This window comes from Uloborus diversus, chromosome 7 (genome assembly GCF_026930045.1).
Source record: "Uloborus diversus isolate 005 chromosome 7, Udiv.v.3.1, whole genome shotgun sequence".
Classification (NCBI taxonomy): Eukaryota; Metazoa; Arthropoda; class Arachnida; order Araneae; family Uloboridae; genus Uloborus; species Uloborus diversus.
In genome coordinates this window covers 138,910,180-138,932,070 of record NC_072737.1, presented here as the reverse complement: position 1 = coordinate 138,932,070, position 21,891 = coordinate 138,910,180, and the positions used below count along the sequence as shown (strand labels likewise).

The following is a 21,891-nucleotide window of genomic DNA, read 5'->3' as shown; positions in this document are numbered from 1 at the left end:
CCGTCCCCTCCTTAAGGCATGATGTCATTTGTGGATGAGCCTTTTTACAATGCCATAACTGCGATTAACTAAACATATAACTTAATATAGTACAGCTACATATGTATTTTTAAATATTTAAGCACTGATTAGACAACCTGACTTTTATTGCTGAGAGTGGTGGAGGGAAAAACAATCATAAAACTTGAAAAAATAGCTAAGCACCATTTAAGCATGCTTTACTTCACTTATGAAATGTCTTAGTCTTCTAATAAAATTTTCAGCTTCAACTTTTATGAATTAACTATGATCAATTTATAAATCGACAAAAAAAAAATAATAAAAATAAATGCATGAAGTTACTACATTAAAATCACCATTGTGGCGAAGTTTGTTGTTGATCGAAGTATTTTAAGTTACGGTCACAGAGGAAGATTACGTAGTCTTGAACTAAAAAAGAAAGAGTTTTGAAGAAGTTAAAATCAAGTTGTAGGAGCTAGAAGGGCCCTTCAAAAAATTTCATAAATGAAGGAATATTGGAGGAGTTTTGAAGGAGCGTACGAACCCTGCTCTCAAAGAACCTTGAGTCACGCATGCGGCCTTGGTGGCCTGATCGGTAAGGCATCAGACTCTTAATTGGAGGGTTCCATGTTCAATGCCAGACTCTCAAAAATCCTCTATGTTTGTTAATCATGACTGGGGCAAGTTAAATATGTTTGTGGCCACAAAGTTCCCCAAGCTCCCTTTTCCAAATCAATGCCACTGGGTGTGCTGGATCAGGGGTTGCTCGGCTCCTGGTCTGGATCAGAAACAGCGGTCTTCCCTACCCAAGTGGTTAAACAACGTATAGTGGTAGGTACGAGGGACCCTGGAGTGTGAATTCACAATACAAGCTTTCTAAATAATTATTTTAATAACTTAAATTAAAAAATCAATTCAAGGCAATGTTGATAAACAACACTATATATACTTCTAGAAGATTTAAAAATTTAAAGAAAAACACAAGCATTTTCTGTGATGAAAAAAGCTTGGTTTCAGAATTTTTTAAAATAATAAAGGAACAGAAATAAAAATTGATTGTCAAAACCATCTGAGGTAGCAGTTAGGGATTAAGAAAGCAAGTGAATATTATCTATGGCCTTGAGAATTATCAAAGTCATAGCACGAAGGTTCTGACAAATGTAGTCTACATTGTGAAAATTAATTTCGTCACTGGACAAGCACTCAAAAGATGAAAAGTGATGAACCTGACTTAGTTTTATATTACATAAATATGTAAATTATTATGTTTTATAAAAAGAGAGGAAGAAAAAATCATTTTCCTCTGGAAGCACATTTGATTATAAAAGCAATTTTTTGAAGAGTATTTTATTAAAAAATGGACAGTTATTTTTACCTGTTTGAATGTAAGCGAATTTTCCATGATTGGCAATTCTCTTTCAATTTTTCCATCATCTTTTTCAACAGCAAGCCAGTTGTAACAGTTGAAATGATAATACTCCTCTGAAAAATTCAATAAACAAGTGAAAAAAGCTGTAATAGTTGGAAATTTTCTTTCTTTCCAACCATTAACTTTGAATATCACATTTAAAAAGAAATACTTCAAAGTTTAAGTTTATTACTAGCTGCCTTTTATGCCTGGCTTGACGATTGATTTTTATCAACTTATGGGAAATCCTTTAAATTCTTAGCTAGGGCATTGCCATGCAGATACCGCTAGAACTGTATAAAATGATTAACACCAGCAAACAAATACTTAAAGAACAGTTAATTACCTTATCACATAATATGAATCAATTTTACAACATAAAATCATTTTTACAAGTAACCTAAATAAAACAAACCGTTTTCAACATAGCAACTGCCATTAACTTAAACTGTATACTATACACAAAACAAAACTGAACAGTAATTACCTGTTTTCACATCTTTTATAACAATGTTATTCAAGTACCAAGATGGAGAAGGTCCATAATTGTTATGCCACACCTCAATCTTCATTAATGGTCCCAGATTATCTTGAGTACTGCAGAAAATGTATAAAGTACAGAATGAAGAAGGGTCAGTTCAGGTAAAGGTAAATAGAATTTCAACATTTTAAATTTAGATCCTTCCCTTATTATATGAAATGAGGTATACAATTTTGTGCATTGCTTCTGATTTGGTTATCATTAATTTTTAGAGGCATCTAATTGGCTTATCTTTGATGATGGAAAGAGCAACAGTAGGATGTCTTAGTGTTATTCTTGGGATTAGATGTCTTAATGTTGCTCTGAGGAAGTGAGAAGCAAAGGGATGTAAGTGGACATTTTCAAGTTTTGAGTAAAAACGTTTAAAGATAACGTCCTAGGTAGGCTTTCTTGGAATTTTTTTTTCTAAATCATGCTGTACCTACCAGGGATACTAGTACTATTATCTTGTCCGAAGACAGAGGAGAGGTTTCTTACTATTTGTGCAGGTTATTGCCGATTTTTTCCACTTACATCCCTTTGTTTCTCACTGCCTCATACGATAGGTGCATTCTGAAGTACTGGCACCCTTAATTTGTTAACTTTCAAATTTGCTTTTTTGTCATTCATTCAAGTTAATTGGATCCTCATAGATTTCTATAGCTTTTTTGTGGTGATGGGACACGAGATTAAAACCAAAATATTGTTCTAATTTTTATTCCTCATTCAAAGTGTCTCTTCTTACTAAAGTAGCTTATAAATATTAGCATTGAAGAAATAAAATGTTTAAACTTATCTGCTTCTGTCATTTATTATTACCCCTAGTTTGGATTCATTAGTTACCATTTATCCCTACTATAACAATGAGAATGAAATACTCTCTAAAAACAAGGTAGGGATATGTACCCTTTTGAATACTCCCAACACTGGGAGGAGGGGTGCATTCCGGTGTCCTGGTTGAACATTTCATAAAATCTGGCAAGCCTACTGTTGTGGGAAAATTGAAAAAATTTGAATTTTTGGAATAAAATCATATGGAATTGTATCATAAACTGAGGTCTTGTTCTCACAAAGGAAAAAAAGTAATAACAGTTTCATGCAAAACTACAGTAAGTATCTGAAATTTGTTATCTGTACTGAATATTAATTTATGAAGAAAGTACAAAAAATAATGAAAGAAATCAAGTTAAACAAAAGAATTTATTTGAATTTACCTCAATAAAAAAGTGTCCACCGATCCTTTTTGAAATGATATACATTCATAATCAGAACCAATCAACTGCCTTGTTTCTGTCACACCCTTCGCCCCATGAAGGACTATGAATACCTATTTCAAAAAGCAAGAAAGAATTAAATGCATGAATGGAAAAAGTCATGATGCATTTTTTGAACAAAACTAAAATTTTTGTAAGTGATTCATCAAATGAGTTCATTCAAAAAAAAAAAAAAAATTACATTTCATGACATCACTGTTTGCATACAGGGACTTGAATACGGTGATTGTGCTTCGGCCACCTCTTTAAAATAACAAAAGGACATGGCCTTAGTAACCTGCAAAAACTGAATAACAATGTCTCAACTTTTGATTAAAATTGCTGTTTTAGCAGGAGTTCCAGTTATTATTTGCGCCCAGACCCCTACTTGTCTAAATCGGTCATTACTTTCAAAGACAAATTAGCAGCTTATAACGTCACAATATGTAGCAAAAAGATATGCAATTATCATGGAGTGAAATTGGTTTATTGTTGATACAAGAGAATTTCTCATATCCTATAGTGACAAGGAGTCTCTAAACAAAAATCCAATGTTTTGTTCAATCATGGAACAGTTTTAAAATTATGCTCTTGTATTTGCATTTTCAGTGATAATTTCATATTAAATTAAAAAAACAACCCTTGAGTTATTTACCAGAACAAAACAGTACTTATTTATATAATTTGCATAATAAGTCTGATTTATTATTTAGAAAGCTAACCTATTTTTTAAAAGGTAAACATAGTGAGTATACTATGAAATTATGCCGAGTGTGAAAATTAATGCTAAATCATAATTAATATTACCCTTTAATTTATATCTGTGCATTTCTTTTGAAAGTTATGATAGCTCTCTTTTAATAATTTATCAATAAACGTAGGTAAAAAAGATACAAAGAACTTAAAATAAAACAAGACTACAAAGAATTGAATAACACTCATTGAATCATTAATTCAGTTTTTTGCTCCAAGTCCAATATAAAAATAAATGAATGGTTTTTAACTCCATTTGTTAAATAATGAATACCTAGAATTCTCATCTTAGGTTAAAAAATTCAGTGGTTTTTTTCTTGATATCTAAGTGCATGTTTTCTCTCCACACTTTAAAACACAAAATGGGGATAGCTACCATTTAAGTCTTAATTTCCAAAACATATAAATGTACAGCAAATGTATCATTACGTGCATATAAATATCTTTTTTTTTTTCAATTTAATCTTGAAAATACTTTTTACAAAAGAAATTATGCATAACCTCTCTGCGTTGAAGAAGATAACTACCATTTTTATAAAATTCACTTCAGGTGATTTCCTATATTTAGAATTGTGATTTTCAACACTGAAAATTTCCTACTACATTTCTTCCCCACCATTGGTCAAAAACCAAAAAATACCTAAATGCAGTGAAATCTGTTGCAACGAAATTCAAGGAACCACAAATTTTATTCATTGTAATGGGGATTTCGTTGTAATGAAATTCAAGCAATGTAACAGCAATTATATTGGGACTAAAAATTCGTTGAAACAGAAATTTTGTTGAATGTTGTAACAGGATTTCACTCAACATAAAATAACTTGAATTAAAGAAAATAAAATATGACAGAAATTATACTTTTATTATTACTTTTTGAATGGTATTTTTCAGCGGGGAAAGAACACAGATTTTAAATAAATACTTACAGAAGCTGTAGTACCAGATGAAGAAAACATTCCAGTGGATACATATATCAAGTACAGTTGCTTATGGTCAGTACAATTATCCTTTAGTGAAACAGGAACACAAGGTAATCTGACATTTCTCTTTCTTTGGAAGTTGAGGAAAATGCATAAACAGTATATGATGAACAATGTGACAAAAACAATAGCAGGAAAAGGATTAAATTCTGTTTCAAGCAATTCAATGTTGGGTACTAACAGCAGATCCCATCGCAGAGGAATTGAATAAGCAGTAATTTCGGGTACTGAGCAGCTATGAAGAGATAATACAAAAATTATATCAATCTGTAAAAGAATCTATAACTTTGGAAGCATCTCTTTTTTATTTGATTCTAAGAAAAACAAAAAGTAAAGTAAAAATCAACTTTTTATTTCATGAAAATTCTATTTTAAAAAATATTTGAATTTAAATAATATTTTCCAACATTTTGTTGTGAAATAACTTAGTACATAAAAAAAAGTTCATGCAAAAATATGAGATAAATTACCTGCATTTTGTCCAACTATAATTTGATGACTCCAGAACGTAACAATTCTGTACAGACCAAGCAGTACTAGACTTGCCAAGGCAAACATCTTTCCAAACATAAGTATTATATTCACATACTGTTTCTTTATATGCTTTATCAAATACAAAAGGCATACTTAATACACCAAAAAAGTAAGCACCTGGATCTGAAAAGAAACATTCTAATTAAATACATAACACATACAAATAAAAATACATTTTTCATACATTTGTTTCTGAAAGCAAAAAATAGAATATCATGAATAGGACACTAAAAATGTTTTAGCACAGGTTGCAGAATCTACATGGGGGCAGGTTATTAGGAACTCCTTAAGCTCCAAAACTCAAATTATGATCAGTTCAGGTTTAAAAAAAAAAAAAAAATCTTAGAAGAAAAACAAATATCTATACTGCAATGGGAAGGTAAAGAGAAGCCAATAGCACAGCCATGGGGTGGGTCCGGAGGGGTCTCCAACTTCCCCAAAATGAGTAAGAAAATTTCAAAATGAAAAAGACAATTCTTTTTAACACTTTTTTTTTTTTGCTAGCGTAATGCAAGAAAACTTGAGTTTGAGTACATACAATGGTACTCCTTTGTATGTACCTACTCCTTTCCTACTCCTTGAATAATATCCGCACCTCAGACTTAGAGGAACGTAAGTCACATTATCATAATTTTACAGTAGAGAAGAAAAACTTTTTTTCTGGCGCAGTTAAAGGATGGGACGCATGCTCTTTTAACCCTGGTAAAAAAATTAAAAGGATTTTTTGCAAAGAATTTCGTTCACATGGCTCGATCTGGAATAGGCTTCCACATACAATGCACTGATAAAAAGAAAATCGCAATTTTTAGACTTATGTTACTCTGGCTCTGAGATAGATATAAAGAAAGTCAAATTTGAAAACTTGCTTTTTTTGTTCCATAAAAAAACATAATTACTGCATAAAAAATAGATGTTGCATCAAAATATATTCACTGAGAAGTTCTTAATAAAATACAACTTCAAAGTTAAAGCATGGTCCCAGCTCGTTTGATAAAACAGGGTTGGGGTAAAAAATTTTTAGTTTGTTACGGGATTTTAAGCAAAATCATGTGTGTGGACATCTACTATTGGGGTACGTGTTTTTTTTTATTTTCTTTCCTTTTTCAAAGACTGTCTGTTAATTAGATCCTCTGAAATGAGATCCCAGCTATGCCCTTGAAGCATAGCATCTGAAGAAATAAGTTTTTGACACATTTGATGAAACATGCTTTGAAATTCATACTACAGTATAACGCCGGAAGTTTGGAATTCATACTACAGTATAGCCTTTATAACGCCGACCTATGTAACGCAATTCTCTATAAACTGCACAACTTTTCAGAAGTAAACAATAGGTTTTTAAGTTTAAAAAATCCCTTTGTTTTTCCTCGCAACATAAAAATTGTTAGGAAAATTAAATTGTGAAACAGTTTTTCATCTTTCCAACTTACTTAAAAGCTTTTAAATGAAAATTAATATTCACAGTAAAGAGAAAATATCAGATGGCTCTTAAAAATGCAGCTGTAATGCAAACTATGAAGCTGGCAGAAGTGCAGGATAGTTCAATTTCTTTTAATTGTAAAGCATATTTATTTGTGAATGATTAGTTGTATAATTAGTGTTTTAAATTTCATTGCAGATAGAACTAATTCTGAAGTGCTAATATATATATATATTGAATATTAGTTTCAAAATTTGTGAAATGACCTACATAACGCCAAAACCTGCATTAATGCAAAAGCTCTTGTCACAAGGTGTGCGTTATAACGGTCTTCTACTGTAACAATAGGGAAATGCTGGACGTTTTTCATGCTTTATTTTCAGTGGACACCAAATAAACAAGTTTGTACAACAAAGATAAAGTACGAGCATTAGATGACAGAAAAAAGAATCCCGGCAGGATTATAGTTTCAAATGAAAAAATGAAATTAATCAGAAACACATACCTTTAATTTTATCTGGAGGAATAAAAACAGTTGTGTCATTATCATGAACATTGAAACTTTTCTTAAAGTCATATTGTTGAAGTGTTGGTAAGCTTCCATACCTAGAATACATGTTGTATGTTGTTAGATACATAAACTTGTAGCGTAGAGAAATTTAATATAGAACAGAGTTTTAATTTAATATAAATAAAACTTTAAAAGTTTTGGACAGAATGACAGTGCATTTAGTTATATCAGCATGTCACAGATCATACAATCATTTAAACAAATTCAACTTATTAAAATTTCTTGACTTAAAAAAAATGTTCAGCATTCTCATTCTAAATCAAGGAAATTAGTTTCTTATTTTAAACTTTTAGTACTTTGGCAGTAGCTTAGATACATTGTACTTTAAGCATCATACTGTTTTTTTTTTAATTAATGCATACTTTTTCAAAAAAGGTGAGCACATATATTGATAAAAACGCATGAAAAATTCAAATTTTATTGCAAACATATCTTTTGAAAATAGTCAATAAAAAAGTAAATTAAAAAAAAGAAAAACAAACACACACAAAAGTTATTCAATGGAAATCATGGGGAATGATATAAAAATTACACTAGAGGAAGAACTTTCAAAGCACAGTTGGTTCTCTATTTAATGACTTTCAAGGAACCTCAAAAAACTGCCCATAAGTAGAATGTGTCCTTAAACAGAACTTTTATAAAACTACAGTGGAGGTATCTGGAGTGTTAAGAGTCGTTAAATAGAGAGTCGTTAAACAGAGAGCCAACTGTACTTTTAGGTTTTATTATTCTATCTTTTACAAGCCTAACTACTGTTTGTTAAAATGTAAGATTCAAAACAATTAACTTATTCATTTTAATTCCTGTAAAAAGTCAATCCAAAGTACAAAAAATAAAAATTTCTTACTTTATTACAATAGAAGCTCAATTTTTTAAACATTTATTTAAAAGCAAAATAGACAGATTTAAAGCACACTAAAAAAACCCTTGCAATCAGAATGATTAAATAACGCCACAAACATGGTCATGCACAATTATTTGAAATGATTCAAAAAAAAAAGAAAAAAGTTAAAGACACAACAGTCCGTATTACTGAGAAAAAATATGCTTTTCATGCAAACAATTTTCTTCAAATAAGATTTCTTCATATAGGCAGCTACTTTTCACATAGGCAGTGCAGACATGAGCCAACCCTAGGCACCTGAAACTTTGCTCACCTATAAAAAATAACCAGGTTGAGACAAATTTTCAGGTGGTTAGAATTAACTCTAAGAACAATCAATCAAAGCAAGAATGCCTGTTGATTTCAATACTATTAGTATGTAAATGTATTCTGAAAAGATATACCTTCCCAACAAGATGGCATTTACATACATCATATACACCTGAAACTTTGCTCAACTGTCAGTAAATATAATGGTTGAGACAAGGTTTAAGGCCCACACAATGCATGTGATGAACAAGTCTATATCAAACTGGCCTTGAATGAATGCTCCGGCTTACTGCTAAACTTCTAGATTAAAATATTTCATACATCAACTTTCATACATTACACAAAAAAAGAAATCACATATGCTTCAAGTTCATCCAAATGATCTTGAAGAACACTGAACAAGTGGGAATGATATCAACAAAAATAATCCAATCAAAAAATATAACAATTTTCATCTTATTAAGACAATACACGGATGAGTCTTACAACTAGGTAACTACAAATTTGGCAAAAAAGGCCTTCTCACTTTTGTTGAAAAGTTTTTTTTCAGAAGATGCCAATACTTCTAATTAAATAAAATTTAGAAATGGTACTAACCTAATAAATAGTAACATAACATTTAATCAAGTTTTCAAATTCCCCAAAAAATCGTGAAAAAATATTAATTTGCTGAGTTAACCTCAAACAGCTGAATTGTAATTACCTACATAAAATACACCGCCAGCTCAATTATTCCATCCGAGGACTGCAGTTTCCTGCTTTTTAGCACTCATCAGCAGGAAATAGGAAGTAACTTAGCTGGAGGCGGAAAACCTCTTAAAAGAGCCGAGAAAGCCAAACAAACTGTTAGCTAATGTAGAATTAGCACACCAGATGAGTGACCGCAGCTATGGTGCGGTTCAACTCAAAGATTGAAGGCAAAGCTAGGTATTTCGCAGTAAGCAAGTTACCTAGTTGTAATAATCACTCCTTGATGTTAAAACTGATTTTGAAACTACACCATTAGATGTTCCTGTAAACAAAAAACACACTGAATTGTAGAATGCAACCTAAAATTAATAAACTATATTTTTACATAATGGTTGACAAATCTTGTAACAGTTTCCTGTACAATATGATAAATCAATTTAAAACTGCATATCTTTTCCTTCACACATTTTAAGATTTATTTATCAGTGAATGGTAAATCTTTCTAGTTAGTTAGGAACAAAGGAGGTTGGGAGCTTCGAAGAACAAGGGATATGAATAAAAAAAACTCTTTCTTCACAACACAGTGAGAATAATTGGGAGATTTAAGCAACAAATTTTTAACAAATGTAAAATTAATAAGAGGTAACCAACAAATATATTAGTTTTCAAATAATAATTATTTGCATGGAAAAAATCAAAAGGTTTTACAAAATCAAACTATTACTACCATAGTTGTATTTACACTTAGATCTTTCGAAATGATTGTTTATTTTCAGAAAAATAAAGATAGTAAATTACATATTCATCAAATACAGTTCATAGTAAAATTATAATTTATACTAGTTGGGTTTAGTTCTAGTCAAAGAGAAAACGAAGAGTAAGCCTAATTTTTGTTCTAGATACTTGATACAATAAATCTACACAGAAAATTAGCAAGCATGATTGCTTTTAGAATAACACATGGAAAAAACTAAATACCAGCAGAAAAACACAATTACAGTTTATATGTAGAAATTAATAACAATTAAAAACTGAATTGACATATTTGTTAAAATAAGTTCTAAATATAATGTTACAGACATTGTATATAACAGTAAAGAAAGAAAAAGTAAAGCAGCAATTATTTATATTACCTAAATAAAACATCCACAGAATTTGAATGATCACTTATATTTAGACTTAAATGAAACACAACAGGAAAGTTGACATCATCCTCAGAGATGTTTATTTGATGTATATTCATGTACTCTTTTGTCAAAATGGAACTATTTTGTGCCTAAAAAAAATGTGTGTCTTGAAGATTAATACTCATCGCTTCAGTCAAAAAGCTAACCATTTTAAAGGACATTTATAAAATCAGTTATTTCTCATACAAATATAAGAAAAAAGTAATTCAAATTCAGACATGCCAAGTCTCTAGCATCTGAATTTTTTAGACATATCTGGTTTTATACGGTAAAGTCAAGTAAGTGCTTACAATCATTTCATCAGCTGCAACTATTTTATACCTCTTATAGCCGGTTAATCTTGAGCATTTTTCGTCTGATTTAAGAATTCATAATTCCAAACAAAAAATCATTATGATTAAAAAATAACGTAATCAACTCTTTTATTTCAATGAATTTAATCTCACATTTTCAATTACTCTAGGCATTCAGATTTTGGTAAGGGTAAGATACAAAATTATACACGAAGACATGAGTCAGTGAGAAGTAAAGAGATGTAAGTGGATATTTTTAAGTTTTGAGTAAAATGTGTTTAAAGTTTTGATCCCAGGTAGGGTTTCATTGAAAAGTTTTTGTAATTCACGCTGTACAACAGCCCCTAACAGGGCTATTAGTACTATCTCTTGCCCCAAGACAGAAGAGAGATTCACCTACCATTTGTACTGGTTATCTCCAAATTTTTAATTTGCCACTTGCATCCCTTTGCTTCTCACTGCCTCATATGTAATATTTATGCTGGGATTTCTTTACCATAAGGAAAGATTTTAGGAATTTCTGCGGAATTTGATTCTCTTATCCAGTAAGGTTATGTATTCTTAACTTTGAGTTAACATATTATTTGAAGATAGGATATGGGTTTTAGCTTAGCACCAACAGTTGGTTCAAATAAGTAGCTTTAACTATATGAAAACATCAATCTTTAGTTACATTAGTTACAGCATGTAGCAAAGCTGAAACTGAATTGAAAAATGAGAAATTCACCTTAGAACCCTTTGCTCGATCAAAATATGCAGTAAATGGTTCCTTCGTTTGCTTTGTGACATCGACCATTTCATCACAAGACAATAATGTTATTAACACAGCCCTTTCTTCAGATGGAAAAGGCTGCATAGAGCTTTTACTAGGTAGCAAAGTAATGTGGTCAAATTCATGCACAATTAAGACGATACAACTTCCATCATAGTTGCAAGATTCATCCACACACCTGTGAGAGAAAAATATTGCTCTTATTCATATTACTGAAAATTAATGAATAAATTAAAATAGTTGTTGACCCAACACAAGTTCAAAATAGTACCTTTTGAAACGATTTTTTTCTAATGCCGGAAATGAGTAGGTTTCCTTTGTCATTGGAACTCTTATCTGGTTCAGCTGAAGATACTTTGGCAGCAATTTATTTTCTTCACTAATGTACACAGCACTGATATATGAGTGAGGAGTTCTGATAGATACAGGTTCCTCCGTTTTTAATCTATTTCTCATTATAGCCTATTGAAAAGAAAGAAAAAGCATATTTTTAACTGAACAGAAAAGTTATCTATAAGGCCACAAGAAATATTTCAAGTGAGGGGCAGTGGTTATGCATTTGAACATACATGTAGTCATACATAATTGACTACATGATTATTAATTAACAATTTACATACATACATGATTATTAATTCAGTTCTTTATGAAGAGGGTTCTACCCCCTCATTACATTACAGCTATAGGGTAACTAATCTTTCTAATTTGGTCCATAACCAAAATATACTAAAAGTACACAAATCAAGACATACCAAAAACCTACCGATTTACAACTGAAGTTCTTTGTCGTATCTGACTTGCAATATGAAATATTGAACACTAATAACTGATCCATCTTTTAATCTATGATATTAATTTGTGCATTAAGAGAAAAATCTGCAACTTATCTCCCATAATATAATATTATGTGTAGGAAAAAACAAAGCAATATTTTTTGATTCATTTCAACAGTACAGAAAAGAGAAACTTGACATGAGGACCTCCTTGGCTCTTGATTGCCTCGCTTAAATTTTAAGAAAACTTCATTTACATGCAATTCCAGATTAGAAGAACAACCCAAATTAATACTTTCATTAATGGTTTAGAATTTCATGATAATTTGGATTCTTGACATTTTAACATTATTACAAAACTATCATAAAATCAAAAAGAAATTTGCGAAATGAGGCACGCCTTGTCAGAGGTGGAAGTCTCATTGTAAAAAAAATGAAACAAAAAATACAAAAATGCCAAAACGTATGGCAAAAAAGTTTTCAAAGAGCATCAAAAACAAGTGATTGCCTCAATACACCTACAAGCGATGTACAAGGCAACATCCTAGGTATGTGGCCCATAGTGCTGAAAATAAGAGAAATTGCCATGGGGGGGGGGAACCAAGTGTCTTGTTTGTGACATAGGTAATTGAATGAAATGAAAAAAAAAAAGTTCTTATCTTCAGCACTGCATCTACCCCTGATGCCCCCCTTATGAGTACATTTTAATTTTTATAATCATGTACACAAAAGATTTATACACACAGACACATATATATGTATACACACACAATGAAATCAAATACAAATGCATAAAACTCACTATGATTTCTTCCAACATATGCTCCCTTGCTATATTAATTAATTCTGCATTCTTTACAAGTTTTGAGTTTGCTGCAAAGGCTAATTTAGATAAAAATGTCAGGAAGCCATGCTTGAATAACTCTGTTGCAAAAAAATTATAAAGTGCTTCCCTTTGCTTTTTAAGTTTGTCAAAAATATTGTATGCTTTCTGAATCTCAAACAGGTTTATCTACAAATAAAAAAGACAAAAACAAGATTAAAATAGCAAATCTTGAAATCAAAATTTATTCAGGATAAATATTTAAGTCTTAAAATAATTCACTTACAGCCTGTTTGCTAGATATAATTTCACTTAACACGGAAAGCATTTGAGTTGCTTCAACCTAAAAAGAAATATATCAATAGATTAAATTATTTTAAAGTATTTTGTTTGAAGATTACACAAATGGAATTGCTTTCTAACTTGCATTTTTGAGAACTTCCAATAGTAGGTTGATCTAACTGATGCTGATAAAACTCAATACATATTATTACAAGTGGTTACTAAAACCATTCTTAATTTAACCATTGTTCTGCATAGGGTGAAACTGTTTTACTTTCTGTTTCCATTAGAGCCATCTTAGAATTTTTATTATAATCTTAAGATTGCTCAATCCATTTGCACAAATGAGACATTTTTACGCATATATTTGCATTTTATTCTCAGAATTTTAAACTTTGAATTTTTATCTTTATGTACTTGGATATAAGGATCCATTATGTTTCATAATATGAAGTACTAACTTATTAAAAAGAATGTTTTATACCTGAAAAATCATAATTTGTACATGTTGCAAGTGTGACCTTTTCACTTTAGGGTCCCCTGTACCTACCACTATTTGTGATTTAACCAGTTGGATGGGACAATGAAGTCAGCTCTGATTTTTTGATCAAGACCAGAATCCGAGCTATCCCTGGTCCAGCAGCCCCCAGAGGTATCATTTCATTTGGAGGACTTTGTGACCACAAGCATATTTAGCGTCCCCCAGTCACCATTAATGGAGAAGGCGGATCTTGGACTGGCTAGGATCGAACCTGTGACCCTTCAGTCACAAGTCCGATGCCTTACCAATCAGGTCACCATAGCGCAGGTGTGACAGTATGATCATAGCCGCAATATGTACAAATCATTGTTTCTTAAATACAAGATTTAGAAAATTGATGCCTCATATTATGATACAAAAAAAAAGTACATTTAAACAAATGGAAGTTTAATAGCCAAAGTTTAAAATTTTCAGAATAAAGTGCAAATATGTGTGTAAAAATGTCTCATTTATTCAAATGAATCTTTGGGTATGATGATTGGGCTGTTGGTATATCACATGCAGTTTTGTCTCAGCCCTGGTTTAAGGACAGTAAATTGCTATGAAAAATACTGTTCAAGCACTAATTTTCATGAATCGCAATTTTTGCCGAGACGAATATATCAGTGAATTTGCGAGCTGAAAATTTCGCAAATTTTTAATGAATCTAACCAAAAGTAAAAGTAAAAAATATTTCGCTAGGCTGAAATCTTTGAGATTCCAATGAGTCTGCAAAAATTAAAGCCTTGCAAAAATAAGTGCTTTTACAGTACCCAAGCATTTGCTTGCAATTTACAAGTTGAACTGTATCATGACTATAGATCCTCATTGGCGAGCTAAATTTACTTTAGCTACCGGTTTGTTGGCACTCTAAGCTTGAATGAGAGGACATCTGCCTCTGATTTGGTTATTCACTACTTGAGACCGACGAGTCTGTAACAAGGACGAAACTGCAGTCTCTGGATGTGATATACGGGTTGTTAATATATTGCATGTAGTTCATAGGAGTGCATTTGGGTATTTGAAGCTTCAGATTTTTGATGTTCTACTGTAATTACTCTTAAATATTTTAGTGATTTTTATATTGTTTAAAAGGTATGTGCAATTTGAATCATTTAAATACAAAAAAAAAGTTTTTTTCTTTTTTTTTTTGGCAAAACAACACAAGATGGCACATTATTTAGCTACAAAAACTTTGACAATAAAGAACAAAAATTACAAGAAAAAATACCAACCTTTGTGGCAATTTTCAAATCATTCATGCAGTCAAGTAGACTGTGAATTATTTTTTTCTGTAACTTTTGGTCTTTAGAATTTAAAGCTAATTCACCATGTTCATTAGCATTATTTAAAGATGAAACAAGGACGTGAATCTGATGTAAAGCAGCCTGATTATGCTTCTCTCCTAAAAGTTTCTTTAAGATAGATCTTGGATGAAAGGTTTCATTATATCTGAAATTACGGAAAATTTTAAGACTCACATACTTAACATTTTTTATGCATAATATACAGTAACGATAGAAAAACTCCACAAAACTGTTAATTATAAGAGGATCATTCAAAAGCATTTAAATAATTTTGAATAAATTTTGCATTGCATTAACAGAGGCATAAGCAAAGAGAATGTTTTCAGATTAAGAGCTGAAAAAAGGAGACCAAAAGTTCATTTATGTATTATCAAGGTATGTTCTCTTTTTTGAAAGAATGCTACCATCAAAGCAAACCTACTGCTGTACATATTACTGCAATCATATTCCAATTACCGATCACTAAAACATGTAAATCATGATGACAGTGGATATTTTGAAAATATCGTAATATAGTTCATTCATTAAAATTTGTAAATAACTACATAATTTTGATTAAAATGTTTTTTTTTTTTTAATTTAGATTATTTGCAGTACGTTGGGAAACCTGAGAAGAAAAATGCATGTCCTGTCACCTGAATTTTATGTAAGAATTGTTTTTCAATTTAATTTGGAACATCCATTATATCATGAACCCTTAATGCAAAACTCACTATTTTTTTTAATCAAATGAGGCAGTGAGAAGCAAAGGGATGTAAGTGGATTTTTTAAAGTTTCAAGTAAACGCATTTGAAGTTCATATCCTAAGTAGGCTTTTATTAAACATTTTTTCTAAATCATGCTATATAGCAGCACTCACCATAGCAACTCTGTACCTCAGAACCAGAAGGATGAAAGTTCAAAAATTGCGATTTTCGGTTTATTAGTGGATTGTATGTATAAGGTCTATTCCGCATCAAGCGATGTGAACGGAATTAAAAAAATAATAATAATAATCAATTTTTTACCAGGGTTAAAGGGTTACAGTACCTCAAAAGTGATTAAAGAATCAAAAAAAAATTTTATTGCTTATTTCAAAACTAAAAATTATTCCAAACATAGGAGAAAAGTTTTTTTCATTTTAGTTCAAATATTTAAAAAGTTATGAGTGGTTTTAGGTTTCTCTATGTGTTCTTATGCAAAAAACACTTTAAATTGCTTTTTCTTGATTATTCTTTTTTTTTTGTGTGTGTGTTTTCATGTCATTAGAATCCCAAAGGATTTTTTCTATTAAAGATACAGCTTTAAAGTAATACCTTTTGCAATTAGGATAATATATTTAACACAACTGTGCATTAGATAAGCATTTTATAAATTACTCAAATGTTTAATGCATGTTATACCTTTAAAAACCAAAATTTTGTAACAAAAACTACGATTTTTTACGTAATTAATCACAGAAAATTTTTCTAATAAACACATAAGCAAATTAATGCACAGATTTTTCTGATCGTTTAGCAAAAAACTTTTTTTAAATTAGTACAAAAACAAAAAAGCCTTAGAGATTTTTAAAAAATTGAAATTTTCCTAAATGTTTTTAATTATTTTAAAAAATAGGCAATATTTTAAAATTTTGAAAATAAATAATTGATTACAAATTAAATATGCATGTTATGGTTTCAAAGAAAATTAAAATTTACTTAAATGTTTCAAAAAAATGTTTGGAAGGTAATGTGACCCCTTAAAAAAGTGCAGACCCCATCCTTTGCATGGTCCAGAAAAAAGTGTTTCCTCTCCACTGTAAAATTATCATAATGTGACTTACGTTCCTCTGGCTCGGAGAAACAGATCTAGTACAATCTCTTGCCCTAAAACAGAGTAGAGGTTCCCCTATCAGTTGTACCTCCAAAGATTTAATTTTGGCACTTACATTCCTTTGCTTCCCTTTACCTCAAAATGTAAATTTTTGACAAATAAGGTAAGCTCTATAGGGTCATGCCGTCCGTATGTGCAAGGTCATGCGGCGCACGATGGCGCTAGTTTCAAAAAGGCGCCGAGTTCTACCAATCAAAAATGCTCCAAAGAAATAGGAAGAATCTCTCTTACCAAAAAAATAAAAATGAACTTTTCATGAAATCCAGATCCTGATCAAGCCAAAGTGATGCCCAGGCCCTGGCAAAATTTGGAACCCTTCCTACAAGAAAATTTCCACATTTTTCAAGTGGAAGTTTTCAAAAAACAGAGGAAGAAATTTACCCTATTTTGGAATCCCTAAAATTGTGGTGCCCAGGTCCATGGATCTGCTGGATCATGCATTTACCAGGTCCTGATTATATCCAATTGTGGCGGTGAAATTACACTGTTTATTAAAACAAGTAGTCTGCTCGCTATCTATCCAAAAGGAAAAATGAATGCCATGTTGTGTCTAAATATGCTATTCAAAAGTGCAATCTTTTACAGCGAAAACACATGATGCTAATTATTGTATGCATTAGCAATTTTTTTCCTAATATGGAGCCATGAATTCTATTTTGGTATGTCTATAGTACACAAGTCTGAGTGAGCATATGAGGCACAAGAAATTCATTCCCTATTTTAGTTTTTGAGGTTATGTTGTATTGTATCTCAACAGTTGACACCAACAAGACACAAGCTATAGTACAGCTTGAGGACTTTGTATTTTCCAGGGATGACGTTTTATTTCATTTGAAAAAAATTAAAGAGACTAAGGCTCCGGGGCCAGATAATATTTATCCGAAAATTTTAGTTGAATGTGCAGAGGAATTAGCAGATGTAATCGCAAACATTTTCAATGCTTCTTATAATTCGGGGACAGTGCCAGAGGACTGGAAGCTGGCTAACATTACACCGCTCTTCAAGAAAGGGTCTAAAGGGAGTGCGGGAAATTATAGACCTGTGAGTCTAACTTCGGTGGTTTGCAAAATTTTTGAAACATTGATGAAAATTAAGATAGTAAATTTTCTAGAGACTAATAATCTATTGACTAGTTTTCAGTACGGTTTCAGGAAAGGTAAATCTTGTGCAACTAATTTATTACATTTCTATGACAAAGTTACCATGGCTTTGGACAATAAGAAGCCTGTAGATGTTGTTTACATTGATTTTCAAAAAGCTTTCGATAAGGTACCGCATGTTGCTCTACTTAGCAAATTAGCCGATATAGGAATAGGAGGGAAAACTTTCATTCGGGTAAAAAATTGGCTGACCGGAAGGAAACAAAGAGTAGTTGTAAGGGGAAATTATTCTAATTGGAGTGAGGTCTTAAGCGGGGTTCCTCAAGGATCAGTGTTAGGGCCTGTTTTGTTCATTGTCTTTACGAACGATATTCACAAAAATATTTCTGGGAACATGAATTGTTTTGCTGATGATGTCAAAGTTATGGGGACTGTAGAAAATGAAGAACAAGCAAATCAGCTGCAAGAGGATCTAGATCATATTACGGAGGGGGCTGATAAATGGGGTATGGCTGTTAATGTTGGGAAATGTCAAGTGCTACATTTAGGGCATGGAAATAAGTGTACAAGTTATTATTTGCAAGGTTCAGTCATTAGTCAGGCAGACAAAGTTACTGATCTGGGGGTCTTAATAAGTCAGGATTTAAAGTTTAGCCAACAGTGCAGCATTGCTAGCAACAAAGCCAATAAGGTGCTTGGGTTTATCAATAGATCTATTTCAAATAAATCTAAAGAAGTTCTTCTGCCCTTATATAGAAGTTTGGTAAGACCCCATTTGGAGTATGCTGTTCAGTTTTGGTCTCCTTATCTTAAGAAAGACATTAATGTACTGGAAAGGGTTCAAAGGCGGGCTACAAGGCTAATAAGTGGACTTTCTCACTTAGATTATGATTCCAGGCTTAGAAAGCTAAAAATGTACAGTCTTGAGCAAAGAAGAGACCGAGGGGACATGATTCAGCTGTTTAAATTTATTAAAACGAAAGATGTTACGGGGCTAAAGTTTAGCACTGAAAACAGGACAAGGGGTCATTGTTTTAAGCTATTTAAATCTCAGGCTAACATGGATATTAGGAAAAATTATTATTTTAGCAGGGTAGTGGAACCTTGGAACAGCTTACCGGAAGAGGTGGTAATGAGCAAAGGAGTAGACAGTTTTAAGAGGGCCATTGATCTTCACTGGGGATTGTAAATTGACTAGGACCAGTCTAGTTGGGCCCAGAGCCTGTTGCTGGTCATCACTTTTGTATTTGTATTTGTAATTTGAGAAATATGTCCTTTTTTGATTTCAAACTATTGTTCGTGGTAATTCGAACAATGTTATCATAGATGAAAAATATTGTAAGCCCATTTGCATATATTTATTTGTGCATAATATTAATGTATTGTGGACATCAATTTTGGTTCACTTTATAGTTCCAAAAAGTAACAACTTGACCATAATTACTCGATCCCTCCTTCACTTTTTTCTTTAATTATTTGTGCATTGAAAGAGCTATGGACAATGAATTTGTTTTATTTATCATATTCAATACCTTCTTAATGATTCCGTATTTTAGAAATATTGGTTTTACCGCAAAGGATTTCAGTTTCAGTTTTTAAGGAGGAATACCTTCTATACTTCAAATTAGAAATATGAGTAGTACCCTGTTATGTTTTAACAGGCATAAAAGTTTAATTATTCATCAGTAAGAGATTAGAGAGATATTTAGATCGGCATTAACTTTGATATTTAAAATATTTTCTTTAACAAAAACGCATTAGCATATCAGAGGAACTACTGAACTTGAAATAACTTCCGAGATATGAAGTAAAAACATACTGTAATCCAAAATTTAATACAAATCTTTACACATTGTTTTTTTCTTTTTTCTCTTTTTAATAAATTAAATGCCAAACTTTTTTTTCCACGTCATATTTGTCTAAAAATAATGTTTCCGGCTGTATGTAGCCTATAGTTTTGCGGGACGCCACTGCAAAAAGGTGCTCAAAAGACATTTGCACGACGGCGCCGATCAGGCTTGAAGCGGGTCTGGCTGTATTTTTCATGCAACAGGTGCTTTAAACTGAGGTTAAGAGATGAAACAAAAGTCAATGACACATCAGCACCATTGAGCACAGATACAAACAATGCAAGTGGAGTGTTGCTAACATCAACCTAAAATGGTTCCGCATAATTATGGTGTCACAAAAATTTAAGTCATAGAAATGTTTGTGCTATCACAGACTGCAACATGATGCATTTAAATGTTAAATTATTACTTTTAAATAATACATTAAAGCTTAAATAGAAATCTAAACACTAATGTGTTCAAAGCAGAGCCAAAGCCAATAAATTTATTTATTTATCTATTTTTTCAAATCTTTTAAACGAAAATTTGAATAAAAAATTTTAAAAACTACAAAACCTTTTTTTTTTTTACATGTTTTTAAGAATATGAAATTTTCAATTTCGAAATCAATAAATATTTTCATACTTTGGACAATTCACATCAAATCAGACTGCCAAATGACAGAAGAAAAAAATGTCATATATGGCGGTAAAAATGATTTTAACAGAAAAACTTACACATATTGCACCATACTTGTATTTAAAGGCAAGGGTTTAACTTCTCTATCTAAGGAGCAAACTTTTGTTGGTGCACCAACATTATCACGTACCAGTACATTTAAAAATACTGTAAAAAAAGAAAGAAATGCATACAGTGTATCGACATACTATAAGGAAGAGAAATAAATGAAATATTGCAGTAATTACTCATATTCACATTTCAAAACATTGTAAAAAAAAAAAAAATAAACACACTTGAAGCTAGAACTTAAGGAACAAAAATTAAAAAAATTAAGAGTAGACACACAAATGTATGTATCTATCATTGATAGCAATTTTTTTTAATAATTATTATTATTATTAACAAAGATAGTATTTACCAAAAAAAAAATCCATTCAAAAATTCATAAAAAACAACACTTGCTGAACTAATCAATCGCAAAAATCTTACTAATATTGCATAGTTACTATTTTTAGCAATGCAATATATAACTCATTAAAATTAGGTTTTTATTAATACACTAGCAAAAATACCCGGCGTTGCCTGGGTCAGTAATAATTATTAGAAAAAATCGTTACTTGCTTTTGTTTTCTGTTTTAAGTGAAAGAATTTAAAACACATCTTTTTGACGTGATTAAAAATCGAGTTTCTTCCTTACCCATAAAACTAAAATAGCAATAAGTATAAAGAACAAAGTAGTATTGATTTAGAAACGAAAGCACTATATTTAAGCATATACAAATTTAAAAAACATGAAATTAATCTTCTCATGTTTAAAAAGGTTAATCTGTTGACACTTTTTTTTAACATGGAGTCTAAAACCTTCTCTGTATGGCTAATGAAGTACGAAGTGATTAAAAAAAAGTAGCTGCGCTCGTAATCTTCTTATACTTGCTTAAGTTATTTCGGGAAATTTCAATCATTGTGGCTCTTGGTGCGATTTTACCGAATTTGCGAAAGTCGTTTCGAGGTACCTTCGATGATGCTCCCCCATTCTTTCCTTACTTTGTAAAACGATATGATATTAATTTTTGTTACAGAGATATCGTCGCCAGATGCTGAGATATTTTTGGTCACCATAAAATGGTGCTAAACAGTTTCATCCCAAATGTTACCAAAATAAGTAATAAAATTTGGTGATTGTTTGAA

General features: G+C 31.2%; 1 protein-coding gene across 1 annotated transcript in view; it reads right to left on the bottom strand.

Annotated features, from left to right (window-relative positions):
- Positions 1–21,891, bottom strand: part of LOC129226909 (uncharacterized) — a 111,982-nt gene that overhangs the window by 25,074 nt on the left and 65,017 nt on the right. Inside the window, 9 exon segments of the mRNA XM_054861538.1 lie at positions 1,376–1,482; positions 1,896–2,005; positions 3,143–3,255; positions 4,861–5,149; positions 11,890–11,996; positions 13,110–13,319; positions 13,417–13,473; positions 15,168–15,384; positions 20,760–20,868. Coding sequence (XP_054717513.1) covers positions 1,376–1,482; positions 1,896–2,005; positions 3,143–3,255; positions 4,861–5,149; positions 11,890–11,996; positions 13,110–13,319; positions 13,417–13,473; positions 15,168–15,384; positions 20,760–20,868 — 1,319 coding nt within the window.